Source organism: Dromiciops gliroides, chromosome 6 (genome assembly GCF_019393635.1).
Source record: "Dromiciops gliroides isolate mDroGli1 chromosome 6, mDroGli1.pri, whole genome shotgun sequence".
Classification (NCBI taxonomy): Eukaryota; Metazoa; Chordata; class Mammalia; order Microbiotheria; family Microbiotheriidae; genus Dromiciops; species Dromiciops gliroides.
Genome location: NC_057866.1, coordinates 105012306 through 105029504, shown reverse-complemented (window position 1 = coordinate 105029504; position 17199 = coordinate 105012306). Strand labels below are relative to the sequence as shown.

The 17199-nt window shown below is 44.5% G+C and overlaps 1 protein-coding gene across 1 annotated transcript in view; it reads right to left on the bottom strand.

Moving 5' to 3' along the window:
• The window catches only part of PTPN5 (protein tyrosine phosphatase non-receptor type 5), a 118244-nt gene that overhangs the window by 20437 nt on the left and 80608 nt on the right, over positions 1 to 17199 (bottom strand). Inside the window, 8 exon segments of the mRNA XM_043972830.1 lie at positions 3765 to 3849; positions 7950 to 8024; positions 8026 to 8100; positions 8102 to 8144; positions 9194 to 9432; positions 10644 to 10727; positions 12021 to 12134; positions 12885 to 13066. Coding sequence (XP_043828765.1) covers positions 3765 to 3849; positions 7950 to 8024; positions 8026 to 8100; positions 8102 to 8144; positions 9194 to 9432; positions 10644 to 10727; positions 12021 to 12134; positions 12885 to 13066 — 897 coding nt within the window.

The following is a 17199-nucleotide window of genomic DNA, read 5'->3' as shown; positions in this document are numbered from 1 at the left end:
AAAGTGGAATCCCCAAAGATCTCTTCAGTCTAGAAGGATGGGCCACACACAATGGCCTTTATACTTATAATTTGGAGGCAGAAAGGACATTAGAAATCATTTAGTCCAATCCCATCATCTCCTAGATGAAGGAATCAAGGCCCAGAGAAATTAAGTGACTTGCCCAAGCTTACAGAGGTAGGAAGAAGAGGGAGAATTTGAACCAAGGCCCCCATGCTTCTGTATATACCACATTCCATAGAGATAAATGTTAAATCTTACCTTTAGGTTCCAAAAAAATCAACCCCACAAGTAGACTGTAGTTACTGTGAAAGAGACCTGAAGTTTTTAAGGGACTTCAAGCTCACTATGTATCAACACTGTGAGGAGGCACTAATAGGTTAATGAGATTTTTTTGTTTTTTTTGGTTCAGGTCAAGACTTGCGATTTTGCTGGTAAGATGGCTCCCTCTACCAACACAGGTCTGCAACTGCTCTGCAACTGTTAGAGTAGCCAGGGGACATTGAATGTTTGTTATCTGGGGTTACAAAACCAGTATGCTTCAAGGGGAAACTTGAACCCACGTCTTCCTGACCCTGAGGCTAGCTCTCTATTACTACACCATGCCTAGGATTCAGATTTTTTTTTTTTTGGCGGGGCAATGGGAGTTAAGTGACTTGCCCAGGGTCACACAGCTAGTAAGTGTCAAGTGTCTGAGGCCGGATTTGAACTCAGGTACTCCTGACTCCAGGGTCGGTGCTCTATCTACTGCGCCACCTAGCTGCCCCTATGCCTAGAATTCAGGATATCGTCGCCTGCCTTGCTTAGATTACATCTGTGTTCAGTTCTGAGCATGGTAATTTAGGCAGGTTACTGTCCAGAGGGTCAGGATGGATTTACAGAAGGCACTGAAGAGGTTTGCCCTGGAGAAGAGAAGACGTAGGAAGGATATAATAGCAGTGTGGTTGGTACCTGACTTCAGTGATTTGAAGGACTATCATACAGATTACTAGTTCAACTTGTTTTGCTTGACCCTGAGGGCAGAACAAGGACCAATGGGTGGCACTTACTGAGAGGCATATTTTAGTTCAATGTCAGGAACCAAATCATTCCTAACAATTACAGCTGTCAAACAATGGGATGGGGTGCCTCAGACATAGTGACTTCCCTGTTCACTGGAGATTTCCGATGCCTGCAGTTAGATGGGCCTTCAGGACACTAAGAGAAACAGGGATTAGAAAACACTTGTTTTTTACCTGTTGGGGAAATTGCCACAATGATTAAAGCTGCAGGCACAAGTCAGACTAAATGACTTCTTAAGACTCACTACCAAACTCTGGGATTCTATGATTTAATTTTATTTAGTTTTGGCTCTTTCCTGGGTGGGTGAAGAGAGAATGGCTATTTTCCACTCTGGGGGTCATGAAAATTACCCCTTCACTATGTTTTCCTGAGGCTTATAGGGGACTCAGTAATGGTCCAGAGCAGAGACATTACTGGTAGGTCTTAAGACTCAAAAGTGACTCCTCAACAGCAGTCACTATTTTTGGTCCCTGCCTGTGTTCTTTTCCCCAGGAGATGATGGCACAAAGTAGGGGACCCTGGCATAGGTGCAACCTAGGGACATCACAGGATCATAGATTAAGAGTGAGAAGGGTACTTTATAGACCATCTAGTCCAACTTCATTCTATTGATGAAGACATTGAGATCAGGGAAGCTAAAGGATTTATCAAAGGCCAGAGGGATAGGAAATGCAGAAGCAAAATTTTGAATCCACATCCTTTGACTCCAAAAAGGTGTTTCTCCTTTCCAGTGTACATGTTGCTTGCATAGCCAGAAGGGACTTCTTTACATGAGGAAAAGATAAGGACAAGAAAACTCAAGACTCCTACTCTTGTTCCTTCACCAGCCTATGGCAAGGCAAGGCCAACTAGGACAATCTTTCTTTTGTCATGACCATAACTTAGAGCGTGAAGAAGATCTCAGAGTTCCAGCAAGTCCAAACCTCTTCTTTTTAAGATGACGAAACAGAGCCCAGGGACACCAAGTGAGTAGTATCTAATGCAGGATTTGAACCTCAAGTTTTCCTAACTCCCAAGGTCATATCATCTATGCTTCCACTTTCTCATCTTCTCAACCCCTTAAAATTTAGCTTCTGACCCTTATAATTCCATCTTAACTGCCTCTCTCCAAAGTTACTACTGATCTTTTAGTTGCCAAATACAAAGACCTTTTCTCATTGCTCATGCTCCTTGACATCTACTGCAGCCTTTGACACTGCTGATCACTCCTCCTCGACATTTCTTTCTCTTTGGTTCTCCTCCTGCCTTATATGATCACCTTTCTTCCTGTCTTCTTTTGCTGGACTCCAGATCAAAACCCTCTAACCATTGATGTCTCTTAGGGTCTATTCCTGGGTTCTTTCCTCTTCTCCCCTTGGTGATCTCATTGGCTCTCATGGATTTAGTTACCATCTCTATTTGCCTATGATTCCTCAAATCTACCTATTCTGCCCCCAATATCTCTTGCTGTACCTCAACCCTCACATCTCCAACTGCCTTTCAGACATCTTGAACTAGATGTCACATCTCAAACTTAATATGTCTAAAACAGAATTCATTAATTTCCCCCCAAACCCACCCCCACCGTCCGTCCCTATTATTGTAGACGACAAAACCATCCTTCTAGTAGTCCCTTAGATTCCCAATTTAGGAGTCATCCTGTATTCCTCACTATCTCTCACCTTCCATATCCGATCTCGTGCCAAGCCTGTCAATTTCACCTTTGCAACATCTCTTGAATTCCCCCTCCTCCCTTTAACACTGCCACTTCCCTGCCCCATTCCCTTATCACCTCACACCCGGACTATTGCATTTGTCTGCCTCAAGTTTCTCCCCACTCACTCTATTTAGCCACTGATAAAATAATTTTCCTAAAGCGCAGGTCAATTCATGTTGCCTCTCTACTCAATAAACTCCAGTGTGTCCCTTTTCCCTCTAGGAACAAATAAAAAATGTTCTCCTTGACATTCAAAGCTCTTCATAATTTAGTCATCTCCTACCTTTTCAATCTTCTTACACCTTACTCCTCATCATGTACTCTTAGATCCACTGGCTTCCTGGCTATTCCACAAACAAGGTACTTCATCTCTTGGCTACAGGCATTTTCTCATCTGTTCCTCATGCCTGGAGTATTCTCCTTCTTCTACTCCACCTACTGACCTCCCTGGCTTCCTTTAAGTCCTGACTAAAATCCCACTTGCTACAGGAAGCCTTCCCCAACTTGCTAATTCCAGTGCTTTCTCTCTGTTAATAATTTCCTATTTAGGGGGGCAGCTAGGTGGTGCAGTGGAATAAAGTACCAGCCCTGGTATTCAGGAGTACCTGAGTTCAAATTTGGCCTTAGACACTTGACATTTACTAGCAGTGTGACCCTGGGCAGTCACATTGCCCCGCAAAAAAAAAAAAGAAAAAAAAAAGAAAGAATAATATTACTATTTATCATATATATGGCTCGCTTTGCATATATTTATTTTCGATTTTCTCCCCTATTAGAGTGTAAACTCCTGGAGGGCAGGGACTGTTTTTTTTTTCCTCTCTTTTTGTATCCCAAGTGCTTAGCACAGTGCCAGGCACATAGTAGGTGCTTAATAAATGTTTATTGATTGATAGACTGTATCACCTCACTGTCATGGAAGGGGTGGTTTCCAGGCCATTCTGCGTTTAGAGAGAAGTATAGTGGCCAGTGGAGGCAGGCATTTGGTTTTGCAGGTATGGGTACTCACTGGGGAGAATGGTTTTGTAGCGATTCTTCCGCACCAGGCCAGGAATGTCATACTCTTTTGGATCCACAAAGTTCATGGGTATTTCCTGCCAAAAGAAGGCTCACATGAAAAGTTTGTAGTTCCATGATCACACACTGCATAGACTTTTTAGCCTGTAGGGGAAAAGCGGTCTCCTTTGAGTGACTGGGTATTTCATCTTTTGGTGATCTTTTTGTCTTCCGTTATGTTTCTGTGAGACACCCACTCTCCTGTCTCTGTTATCAGTCTGTGGCTCCTTCCTCTTGTCCTGCTCCCTGGCTGGGAAAGTAGGCCCTAGGGCTGGTCAATGTTCCACAGCTTAGTCTCTGATCATAAACTGTCTTGTCAATTGTGCTTTCCTTTCCCCCAGGGTTCTGACATGAGACCATACATCCCTTAAAGGCAGGGATCATTTCCTTTATCATTAACACACATTTAGTGAGGTGGCTTAGTGTATGGAGCACTGGGCCTAGAGTCAGGAAGACCTGAGAACAAGCTTGGCTTCATTAGTTGCCTGACTCTGGGCACTTCACCTCTGCCTACCCTGTTTCCTCACTGGTAAAATGGGCATAATCATAGCACCTCCTTCCCAGGGTTGTTCGTGAGGATCGAGTGAGGGATATTATTTGTAAAGTACTTGCAAACCTCAAAGTGAAATATAAATGCTAGGTATTATTATTAGTGTTATCTATTATGTTATATTATTAGTATACTTATTATATATATGCTTGGGGTAACTCTGAATCTGATTCCTGATATAAATCTTGATTGCATTATTGAAGAGGTAGTTTATGTGCAGTTAGAAAAGGAATTGTGAGCCCTAAGGGCACAGTCAACGATTTATCAAGAACACTCCGTGTTAGACTAACCTTGTTTCCCTTTTATTTTTCAGGGTTACAGACTGATAGGTCAGAGGAGTGCTGTAATAGTTAGCAGTAGTATTAGGCGGCCTCCACCATTCGTGGAAAGACCACGGATCAGCGCCTTGAAGAGCCCTCAGGCAACAGCGTGGCTATGCAGTCCGATACGGGAGCCACCAGCTCCTGAGTGACTTATAACGGTAAACTGCCCCATCCTGTGTTGTATCTACCCCATGAGGAAGTAGTTGGAGTGTCCAGGGTGGCCTGGGTGGATACAATATGGAAAAATAAGCTGTTGCCCACGCAGCAGGTTTTCCCTATCCGTGACACTGGTGGATCCAAAGGAGAGGATTACAATAAAAAAAATAAGAGCTAACATTTATGTGCACTTACTATGTGCCAGGTACAGTGCTAGTGCTTTACTATTATTATCTCTTTTGATCCTCACAACCACCATGGGAGGTAGGTGCTGTTATTATCCTCATTTTACTGATAAGAAGCTGAGGCAAATACAGGTTAAAGTGGCTTGGCCAAGGCTAACAGAGAGTAGTTGTCTGAGGCCAGGTCTAAATTTGGTCTTCCTGACTCCAGTGATCTATCCAACTGTACATGTAGCTGCCCCAGCTGTAGATGTAGACATACCTGTACTTCAGCAAGGTATCAATTCAATCTTTAAGGCATGTCTTTGTGGACAAGAAACAGAGATACAAGTAGTAAAGATAGTTGGTTTCAGAACAGGCCAATCTCCCAAGGTCATGGGCAATGGGAGGAACAAACATCTCTAGTGGAAATCCCTCTGGCTATGTTCTTTTGAAACACTTTTTATCAATAACTTGGATCACAAACAAAAAAGACAATTTGTAGATTTCTACCAACCCTGGAGGAAGTCCTAACTGATGGACTACTGAGTCAAGATGCAAAAAAGTTCTGACAGGCTGAGATAATGAATGAAATGGCATAGGGGATAACTAAAGAAATCCCATACTTATGGTTTAAAAACAAAACAAGATGAAAACCAATCATATAAGTATGAGGACTGGGAGAGGCCGTGGCTGGACTACAGGTATGAAATGATCTGGAAGCTGTATTGGAACAAGTCCAGGATGAGTCCAACAGTGAGATGCAGCAGTCAAAGAAGCCAAAGTGATCTGAATTTCCAATAAAAGAGGCACAGTTTCCAAAATTAGGGAGGTAATTGTCCTGTTATGCTCTGTCCTGGTGAGGTCATCCTCTGTAATAGGGTACACAGTTCTGGGAGCCATATTTTAGGAAGTCATCTAACCAGTGTGCTGCCAAGATGATGACGGGACCTATAACCACGCCATTCAAGGGTGGTTTAAAGAATCTCATTATCAAATGAGTTTTTATAGACACATATGTCTAAGAGTTCAGAAGAATGAGAGCTCCACATGCCAGCTGGATTAGCTGGGAAAGGCTTCATGTAGGAGTTGGGATTTCAGTTGGACTCTGAAGAATGGATTAGATTTATGAGAATGTCATCATAATCATGATAATTCACATTTATATAGCACTTTAAGGTTAGCAAAGTGCTTCATACAAATTATTTTATTTGAGTCCCTCAACAATCAGTGAGGTAAGGGTTATTATCTCCATTTTACCTTTGAGAAAACTGAGGCCCAGGGAGGTCACATGAGGGTCACACAGGTAGTATGTGAAGAAGGATTTGAACTCTGACCTTCTTGGTTCCAAATCCAATGCTCTATCACCTAAACTAGGCTTCCTCTTCCAATATAAAATATAGCACATAAATATAAAATATTTAAAATATTTAAAAACATATGCTGAGTCAGGAGGACCTGAGTTCAAATCTGACCTCAGAAACTTGACACTTACTAGTTGTGTGACCCTGGGCAAGTCACTTAACCCCAACTGCCTCATCCAAAAAAAAGAAACAGAAAAACATATGATATTTTATATAAAAACTGCTGATACTGTAATCATAATGGTTACCATTATATGATGTTTCAAGATTTCCAGTGCTTTTTACATGGCACATCAGCTCCTTTGGCCCTCAAAATAACCCCAGGAGGGATGTACTATGATTGGTATTTTTATCCCGATTTTAGAGATGAGAAAACTGACAGTTGGTTCATGGCCCTTCCTGACTCCAGTGGTCTTTCTGATCCTGCATTTCTGTTAAATGGGTTTATATAAGGTAGGAAAAAATGAGAAAGTAGGGGAATGTAGAGAGGAATGATTTGAACAAAGACACAGGCAGGAAGGCCAAGGCATATCTGTGTGAGTGGTATACTGAGAACTTAAGCTAAAAACATAGTTTAGGGAGAGACTGTGGAGAGCTTTAACTGCTGGGCTTAGGGGTTTGGACTGTTTGCTATAGACAGTAGGAAGCCGCTGAAAGTTTTTGAGCAGGGCTGTCCTTTAGGGAAGTTATTCTGGCAATGGCCTTTAAAGTGGACCAAGGAGGGAGTATTGTACAGTGAGGTGACTGCAATAGTCCAAGCCTGAGGTGATAGAGCTTGTACTAGGATGAGGGGGTGAGAATGGAAAGGAACGTTTGGAACCGAGTCCCATTTCAAAGATGAAATCAGCTGGTCTTCATGACTGAATGTGGACTGAGGGACTTGGGGCTGGGGGTAGGGAGAGACTGAGGAATTGAGGATGATTCATAGGTTTTAAACCTTGGTCTCCAGGAGCACGGTGGTGCTTTTGAAATGCAAAGGAAAGTCAGGAGGGTGAGTCAGTGTTTTCTACTATGGAGACTTTTTTTTTTTTTTTTAGTGAGGCAATTGGTGTTAAGTGACTTGCCCGGGGTCACACAGCTAGTAAGTGTTAAGTGTCTGAGGCCAGATTTGAACTCAGGTATTCCTGACTCCAGGGCCGGTGCTCTATCCACTGTGCTACCTAGCTGCCCCTACTATGGAAACTTAATGTGTGATTTCTGTGAGAGTCACCTTTAGGTAAGGATTTGGGTCTTCCAGGGGCATGTCACCTGAGGTGGGGTTTTAAGATTCAAAGGATCACTGATCAAGAGGAAGAAGGAACCCGAGAGGAAATAGAGACTAAGATTTTTAAGTGACTTGTCCAAGGTCACACATGGCAGCATTTGAAAGGCAGGATTTTGATTCTAGGGTTTCTGAGTTCAGATCCAGTGCCTTGTCTGCTATGCCACCTACCTCACTGATTCAGATCCCTGGCTCTTTCTATAGAGAGCACTGGACTCATGCATGTGTCCAAAAGCTGCTTAGGAAGCACATCCTGAATGAATGAGTCAAACAGACATTGGCCATAGCATGGACAGAGGGAGATTTTGGGGTCTGATACTCACAAAGAAACTCCGCCTGCAGCAGGGAATGGGTCCTAAAGCCTTCTCATGGAGCTCCTCGGCTTGGAGGACCCTGGAGGGCACTGAGCAGGTACTCACGGGCTGACTCCTCTCGCGGAGACATAATGTAGCCAAAGCCCTCTTCAGAGCAGCCCTGGAGTGCACATGTCCAGTGTCAGGGACACATTTGAGCACCTCCTAGACTAAGCAACGTCCTGGTGTCAGAGATGAATGACAATGGTCCAGGACTGGAAGATGGGGCCTTGTGACGAGGCCCAGAGATGAAGGTTTGGGCCCAAGGATGAAAGATTAGGACCCAGTCCAAAGATGAAGGATGAAGGCTAAGGGATAAAGGATGGAACCTCAGGGATGAGCTCAGGGATGGAAGATGAGGGTTCCAAGATGAGGGACTATGGCTCAGGCTCAGTGATGAGGACCCCCATTTCTCACAGCGTTTAGTAAGAGAATGTAATGCTTCTTTTTAAAAGATGTGGACCTGTTCTCTCCAAGAGCCCCCAATTCTGACCTGATATCAGTCACTAAGCTTTGGGTCTGGATCCTTCTTCTGACCGGAAGGAGTCCTTGTATGTGAGGTTGGAGGAGGAGAAGAGGAGCAATGTCTAACCCCGCGACCCTCCACAGGATGACCCCTGCATTCCATTCTTCTTTCTATCCCCTCCTGGGCTGACTCCTGACCTCCCTGCAGAACTGACGACCAGACACAGAGAGGGAAGGCAGCCACCCAGAGCCACATTAGCAAACGGCTACAGTGCTGGAAGCCTTTGGGAAGGCTAGTGGTAGTATGGAGAGTGTCTACTACAGTCCAAGTAGCCCAGAGTGACTATGTCTAGAATCTAAGAGTGACCCATCAGGAAGGGCTATTGAAGGTCATCTCAACCAATCCTGCCATTTTACAGATGACGGAGCTAAGGGGCCATCAAAGGGAATGGGGTTTCTCCAGGGTGGCAGCGAGTTAGGGAAGAGCTAGGATCAGAACCCAGGAACTCCTTATTCCCAATTCTGAGTTCTTCCCCAATGCTGCCTCTCTATCACTGAAATTATGTTTTCTAGGATCCTACCCCCATGGCTATTCCCCTGGAAACACAGACACATCTTGCCCATGGCTTTGTCCCAGGACATGGGCTACCAGAGATAGAAATCCCTTGGCTTTAGCACAGAAATACAATAGGGAATGGGGAAGCTTTTGGATACTTTGAGCCTCTGAGCCCCCGGGGCCCCTCCTCCACCTCTCCTGTAGGCCCATGGATTTGACTGTCAAGGAGGTTGGGTCAGCTTCTGGTTTGATGTCCATTGTGCAGTCGAACACTGGTGTCTCAGGGACAGGGTCCAGATCTAAGAAATCATCCTCAGTTTTTTCCTCCATCCACTCAGAGTAGGTGAAGGATGGCTGGCGGCTCACAGACTGGCGCCTGTCCTCAGGTTGCTTCTCTGGAGGTTCTGGGGAAGTTCCCAGGAGATGCCAAACCTGGGGGTCAGAGGAAGACAATTATAGCCTACTGGAGGGCCATTAACAACATAACATTATTGATTAATGTGTAGGGCCAGAGTGTGTGCCTATCCTGGCTACCTTGGGAGGTCATGCATCTATCTATCTATCTATCTATCTATCTATCTATCTATCTATCTATCTATCTATCTATCTATCTATCTATCTATTTTGGTGAGGCAGTTGGGGTTAAGTGACTTGCCCAGGGTCACACAGCTAGTAAGTGTGTCTGAAACTGGATTTGAACTCAGGTCCTCCTGAATCCAGGGCTGATGCTTTATCTACTGTGCCACCTAGCTGCCCCGGGAGGTCATGCATCTAACCTGGCCACGCCCCATGACTCTGCCCCATATAGGAATGGCTTTTATAGGACTTTAGCCATGTTAGTGGTCTACAATAGCCAAGCCTACTGCCCAGAGGGATTCTGTGTCTATCGTTTCTGCTGCTTCCCACCTCCTACCCCCCTGCACCTTCCAATTCCTTGTCTCTCCCAGGTAGTCTAGAACTTTTCCCTTCTCTGGGATACTCCCCCTCATCTGGGTTTCTGCCTGAGGCCTACCTCTAAAGTCTGTATATCCCCCTATTTCCTCCCACTCCCTCCCTCCCTCTGAAAGAGGACAGCAGGTTGGAGATCAGTAGATGTTGGCTTAAGTGCCTGCACCTAGAACCACTGTCTAGGATCAGGAATAATTAATAGAGCTTGCAGGTTTGTAAAGTACTTTATATGCACTATTTTATTTGAACCTTGATACAACCCCGTGAGGTAGGTTCTGTTATTATCCCCATTTTTCAGATGAGAAAACTGAGGCTGGGAGAGAGAGGTTAAGTGATTTGTCCAGGGCCATACTGCTAGTGTTTGAGGAAGGAACTGATCTCAGGCCATGCTGACTCCAAGTCCAGCACATTCTCCATTGTGTCACCTATCTTGTCACATATGCTAAGGTGATGCAATTCCCTATCCCAGACCTAAGCATTCTCTCTACCCTTCTCCACCCCAACTAAACATGCAGACAGAGGCCTGGAGGAGGTAATATATCAGAGCCCACAGAGTCCAGAAGCTGGAGGAGCTGGAGAAGGCACCGGGGTTTGGCTAGAGCTGGGGTCAGGGAGGTCAGAGTGACAAGGCAGAGAGGTGAGAGGAGAAGGGCACAAGGGGCACGAATTGAAGGGAAGGTCAGGAGGCAGCTTACCAAGATCACAGCGAAGATTAGGCCAAAAGCCAGGAAGGTCACCAGAAACCCAGATGTGTCCATGCTTCCCATCTTTAGGCAGACCTAGGAAATATCAGACAAAGTGATCAGGTCAACAGGGATAGGATTAAGGGGGGTGGGGTGGGATGGTGGTGGTGAAGGGAGCAGGACCCATTGCTCAGGAGAAGAAACTGAGGCCTTAGGCACTAGAGAGACTTGGCTCACATTGTCTAGCAAGACATCTGGGGCCTATAGATATGAGTGATACCTTCTGTCAGCCATCCAAATGTGACTGAGCCACCTTGGGGTGATGGGTGTATGATACCAAGATTCTCTCCTCATTATTGGGAGAAACTCTTAAACTATGTATTAAAAGTATTTTTGAGATTACAAATATTATACCATAGGATTTTGGACGGTCAGTGTGTGTGTGTGTGTGTGTGTTTGTGTGAGTGAGAGAGACAGACAGAGAGCATGGGGATGGTTTGGAGGGAAGCACACACCTAAGGGTCAAGTTATTAAAAAAAGCCTAGGGAAGTGGATAGGTGAGGAAAATGGATATAGGATTTGGCAACCAATGGTTGCCTTCAGGAAGTAGATAGGAGCTGAGTGGACAATTCCACAGAAGAGAAGGTCCTTTAGACAGAAAGAGAAGCCAGTCTGCTTCTAGCACTGCGAAGGAGCTGATGCCACTTGTCATCAAGGACACAGCCATGTGAAGAAGAAGGAGGAGAAGGGGAAGAAGAAGAAGAAGAAGAAGAAAAGAAAGAGAAGGAAAGAAAGAAGGAAGGAAGGAAAGATAGAGGTTTCATTCATGGGTAAAAGTTTTAGGGAGAAGGCTGAGATGGGGACTGGGTTGAGGGACTGTAAAGTGTGTTAGCTTTGCCCATCAGTGGTCAGACTGGAGTTTCCCTAGGGTGAGGGATCCATGATCCATGCCATTTCAAATCCAGTTTTGTATTGGGTTTTACTTTTTAATCAGTTTCCTGGTAAACTTGATTTTGAAGATCCCCAACCTGGTTTTAGCTGAACTAGGGAAAAAAGGGGATTGTCTAAGTCCAGGGCAGGAGAGGCTGAAGTCTCAGAGTCCCTGAGGGAGAGTGCCCTATGGTTCTTTGATATACATGTCAAGGCTCAGGGTTGCCGGAGATAGGACAGCCCAGGGGAGGGAAAGTTTTGGATGATTTGGAAAGCCAGTTCCTTGTTCCCTGGATAGTTCCTAAACAGGAGCCAAATGAGAGGTTTCAGAACCCCAAACTGAGTTCTGAAATTAGGGAAGCCCTGGCAGAGGGAAGGGGTGAGAGTGTGGGGGGGAATGGAATCAGAGCCCTGCTTTTTCTCCTCCCAACCCACCTGGTCCCTCCAGAGCCCACTTACCTCTGGGACGATGAACAGTTGTCCCAATGGTGTGAGCAAAGAGGAGCCCATATCCAGGAGCCCCTGCAGAGCGATAGAGCCATACCCACTGAGCCAGAGCACTCCTAAGGCGAGCTGGACAAGAGAAGGGAGAGGGGGTCAAGGTTAGCTCACAGCCCGGAGCCCACAAGGCAGAGCCAGGGGTTGGGGGCACTTCCCTGGCTCATCCCTCAGAGGTCCTTGTGCTTCAATCCTTCTGCATTTATTTAGGCTGTTACTTTAAAGAACACATTCCCAAACTTCCCTCCCTCAGCCTGCACCAAGGAAAACCCGAATGTGAGAGCTGGAGTCTTCTTGTCTGCAGAAAAAGCACAGAAGTGATTCACCAAAGTGAAGGCAAGAGCCCAGCTGTATGGAAAAGGTCTCACAACCTCAACGAGAAGACTCCCCCAGAGATGACTGCTGAGATAAGTTCCCCCCCCCCAAAGAAAGGCAAAGGCCTGTAGGGGGAATCCCATTTAAGGAATGTTTCTCCAGAGGGAGCCACATGAGAGGACCCCATAGAAAAGAAACCACAAAACTGCCCTCACAAAGAAGACCCTACAGAGAATCTCATTGGGACAAGGACCCTGGTTATGATTAGGAGTGGCACAGGGTGCCTAAAAGTACATGCTAGAGTTTAGATCACCTGACTCCTTCTCATTCCAGCCCTGGGGATTCCACTGGAATGAAATCTTTACAGGTGAGACAGCAGAGCTCTGGGTCCTCCTCCAAGACCATTCTCAGATGGGTCCTGGGTACAGGTGGGGGCGGGGATGCCCCTCACTTTCCTTTCTCCTCTCCCTCCTTCCCTCCACCACAGCCTAGCACATCCCACATCCTTACCAAGAATTGGGAGATGGCGAACAAGCACATGCTGCCGCCCCCAGTCAGAGGTTGGCCCCAGGGACACTGGGCAGGCTGTGTTTCTCTCTCCGAGGACTGTGGGGGTGATGCTGTTTCCCCCTGCTGATCTGGGTGCCCCTCACTCTCATCGATAGTCTCCATTGCTACGGGCTGGGGGAGACCTGTAGAAGCCAGGAATACAATCAGGCTTAGTGACTCCCAGGTCTGCTGAGACCCAGTAGCAGCTACTTCCTTTTAAAAAAAAAAAAAAAGCTGTTGATTCCTTTCAATCCTGTATCCGTCAGCGTGGCTTCACATCCAGCCGTCACACTCGATTAGCAAAGCAATATTCACCTACCTTCGTCAGAAAGATCTGAGTGTGGGTGGACAAATTATTTTTCTTTTATTTCTCCAGGAACCAAGTTAAAATGGCAGGAGGTTTTTCAGCGAGTTAATGTAGTCATGTTTATTCAGCCTTATTCTTTTTCATTTCTTAAGGAAACAAAAAACAACCTCTCCAAACCCAATTTTTAAAGGCCTGGCCCCACACAGCCTGTGTAGCTTCACTGTTCCCACCTACACCTGTCCCTTGGGGTTCTAGGCCCTCAGGGTCCCTTGCCCCAAGGCCAAAGAGCAGATCCATGGCCATGTCAGCAGCCAGACTCCCAGAAAGCTGAGGGGGTTGGGAAGTGGGACATATATCCCATTAGAGTAGTTCTTGATACATGGGACCTTCCTTCATTGTTCCTTGAGGCCAAGGACTGTCTTTTGCCTCTTTTTATATCCCTGGCACTTAGCACAGTGCCTGGCACAGAGTAGCTGTTTGATAAATGTTTATTTATTAATTGCTACCTGACATAGGCTTTAAAGACTGAGGCTCTATTGGGTCTATGATTAGAAAAATAAGGACCAGGTGAAGGCTGTCCTGTCCACACATTCAGAGAGCCATATAAGGTATGACTACTGAAGAAAGAGACCATATCTATAGTTTCTACATTAAAACGATGGATGATTTGGAAAGCCAATTCTTGTAACTTTTTAGGCACACCTTACACATTCTCATATTCATTTTTTTTTTCTTTTTGCGGGGCAATGAGGGTTAAGTGACTTGCCCAGGGTCACACAGCTAGTGTCAAGTGTCTGAGGCCGCAGTTGAACTCAGGTCCTCCTGAATCCAGGGCCAGTGCTTTATCCACTGCACCACCTAGCTGCTCCCCACATTCTCATATTCTTGATGTGAACAGCACTCACTGCACAATGGATTTCCTTGGCATAGATCAGTGACTGACTGTGTAAGACAAAGACCTTGGTTACTGGAAGAAATATTTGTCCATGGAGAAGGAAAGTCTGCTCCTTTGTTCAAGTTGTCTGGAATGCAAGAGACCATAGTCCCTAACAAGCTTTCTTTTTCCTATGAAATGAGGCGACATTTATAAAGGATCAAATGAGATGATATTTATAAAACACCAATCACATGGCAGGCACTTAATAAGTGCTTCTTCCTTTCTCTTTCCTTCCCCTGTTACCCTGTGAAACAGGAGAAATCAGCTATAGATCTTTCTGTGATTTAATGGCCCACAGGTGGACCAGGGAGAAAACCCTAAACTTGCAGCAAAATGTTCTGTGCACAGGCCTCTGACCTTTGGTTGTCTCATTCAGAACTTGGACAGTCGGGGCAGCTAGGTGGCACAGTGGATAAAGCACTGGCCCTGGATTCAGGAGGACCTGAGTTCAAATCTGGCCTCAGGCACTTGACACTTACTAGCTGTGTGACCCTGGGCAAGTCACTTAACCCTCATTGCCCAGCAAAAACCAAAAAAAAAAAAAAAAAAAAAAAGAACTTGGACAGCCACGTCCCAGAGAAAAGGAGCTTCAGTCTGCATGGTTCAAAAGTTCATGGGAAAAGGGGTGCCTGTCTACTGTCTTCACTCAGGTGTTACTTACTCTGATGCTTATTCAAGTATGGAACGTGACCTTGGGTTCTTGACAGTTCCAATGCTGAGAGCTCATGCCTGATGGGGTCTATCATTCAAAAAAGGCATTTATTAAGCACCTACTATTGTACCAAGCACTGTGCTAGGTGCTGGAGATACAGAAAAAAAAAAAGAAGAGGACTCATCCTTACCCTTTAGTCTAACTTTCCAGGCTTACTGCAAACATTCTGTGGTTCAGTCAGATTGACTTAACTTGGTCTTTCCAGTTCACAACATTCTACTTGGGCAGGGTCTGAGAACTTTGAAAAAAATTTTTTGATAACTGCATTTCTATATAATTGATTTCCTTTGTAATCCTATGTGGTTTTTGTGCATTTAAAGGCAATGTGGAATGCTTGGCACATAGTAGGCATTTAATAAGTGTTTGTTGACTGATTCTAAATCTAGAGTTCTTTCCATGATACCATGCTCTTGAAAGACCCACAGTCATTTTTGACTGTGCAGAAGCGCAGTCTGAGGTTTTAGCACAGGAGTGGCTGCTGATTGGTCTTACTGTAGTTACTACACCTGCTCTATGACAACACAGCTGGGGCTTTAGCCTCACTTGGCTTAGTTACCTCTGTCCAATTTCTATGGTTGTGAACAAGGCAACAAAGTCCCCCACCAATTGTTTTCAATTGCCCAACTTAAGACAGAAGGACCTGGGTGAAGGAATGGATTAAGTAACTCATTTATTGAATATTTAATTTTTTTCAAATTTTAAATTTTACTCAATTACTTTTCCATAAGCAATGAAAAATTTTTCTTTTTTGGTTGGTCAATGAGGTTTAGGTGACTTGCCCAAGGTCACACAGCGATTAAGTGTCAAGTGTCTGAGGCCAGATTTGAACTCAGGTCCTCCTGACTCCAGGGCCAGTGCTCTATCCACTATGCCACCTAGCTGCCCCACCCATAATTTATTGACCATGATCAACAATACTGTCAAGGTGTGTAGAAACAGTATTTGAGGGAGAATGTATACAGAAATTGAGGTGTGCTTTGCTCTCATCATCCTGATAGAATAAACTGGGTACTAAATAGGCCAAATCAGATAAACAAATATTTACTGCATGCCTACAGCATGCAAGGTAGTGCAGTGAGATGTTCTCTTGGGAGGGGAGTTCCGTGGCTTTACAGGATGTGACAGAGGTTGTTGGGTAGAGAGATGGAGTGCCCTTGTGTTTGTTTGTTTGTTTGTTTTTTTTTATGAGATATTTTATTTTTTCCGTTACATGTAAAGATAGTTCTCAACTTTTGTTTATACTTGCTTTTACAATTTCAGATTTTTCTCCCTCCCTCCCCTCCCTCCCCCCTCCCCTAGACAGCAGGTAATCTGATATAGGTTATATCTATTTATCTCTATACATATACATATAGATATATATATATATATATACACACACATATATATACACATAATAACATTAATCCTATTTCTGCATTAATCCTATTACAAGAGAAAAAAATCAGTGCAGTGATGCAAAACCTCAAATAGAAAAAAAAAACAACAGCACCCAAAACAAAAGAAATAATATGGTTCCATCAGCATCTATACTCCACAGTTCTTTTCTTTCTTTTTTTTTCTTCTTGGATTTGGAGATCCTCTTCTATCATGAGTTCCCTGGAACTCTTCTGTACCATTGCATTGGTGAGAAGAATATAGTCCATCACAGTAGGTCAACACTCAATGTTGATGATACTGTGTACAATGTCCTTCTGGTTCTGCTCATCTCACTCATCATCAGCTCACGTAAGACCCTCCAGGTTTCTCTGAACTCTTCCTGCTCATCATTTCTTACAGCACAATAGTATTCCATTGTATTCATATACCACAACTTGTCCAGCCATTCCCCCATTGATGGGCACCCCCTCAACTTCCAATTCCTTGCTACCACGTAAAGAGCAGCTATAAATATTTTTGTACATGTGGGTCCCTTTCCCCCTTCCATGATTTTTTTGGGCAAAAGACCTAAAAGTGGGATTGCTGGGTCAAAGGGTATGCACAGCTTTATCGCCCTTTGGGCATAATTCCAAATTGCTCTCCAGAATGGATGGATCAGCTCACAGCTCCACCAACAATGCATTAGTGTTCCAATTTCCCCACAGCCTCTCCAACATTTATTATCTTCCTTTTTTGTCATTTTAGCCAATCTGATAGGTGTCAGGTGGTACCTCAGAGTTGTTTTAATTTGCATCTCTCTAATCATTAGAGATTTAGAGCATTTTTTCATATGGGAATAGATAGCTTTGGTTTCTTCATCAGAAAACTGCCTGTTCATATCCTTTGACCATTTCTCAATTGGGGAATGACTTGGATTCTTATAAATTTGATTTAATTCCCT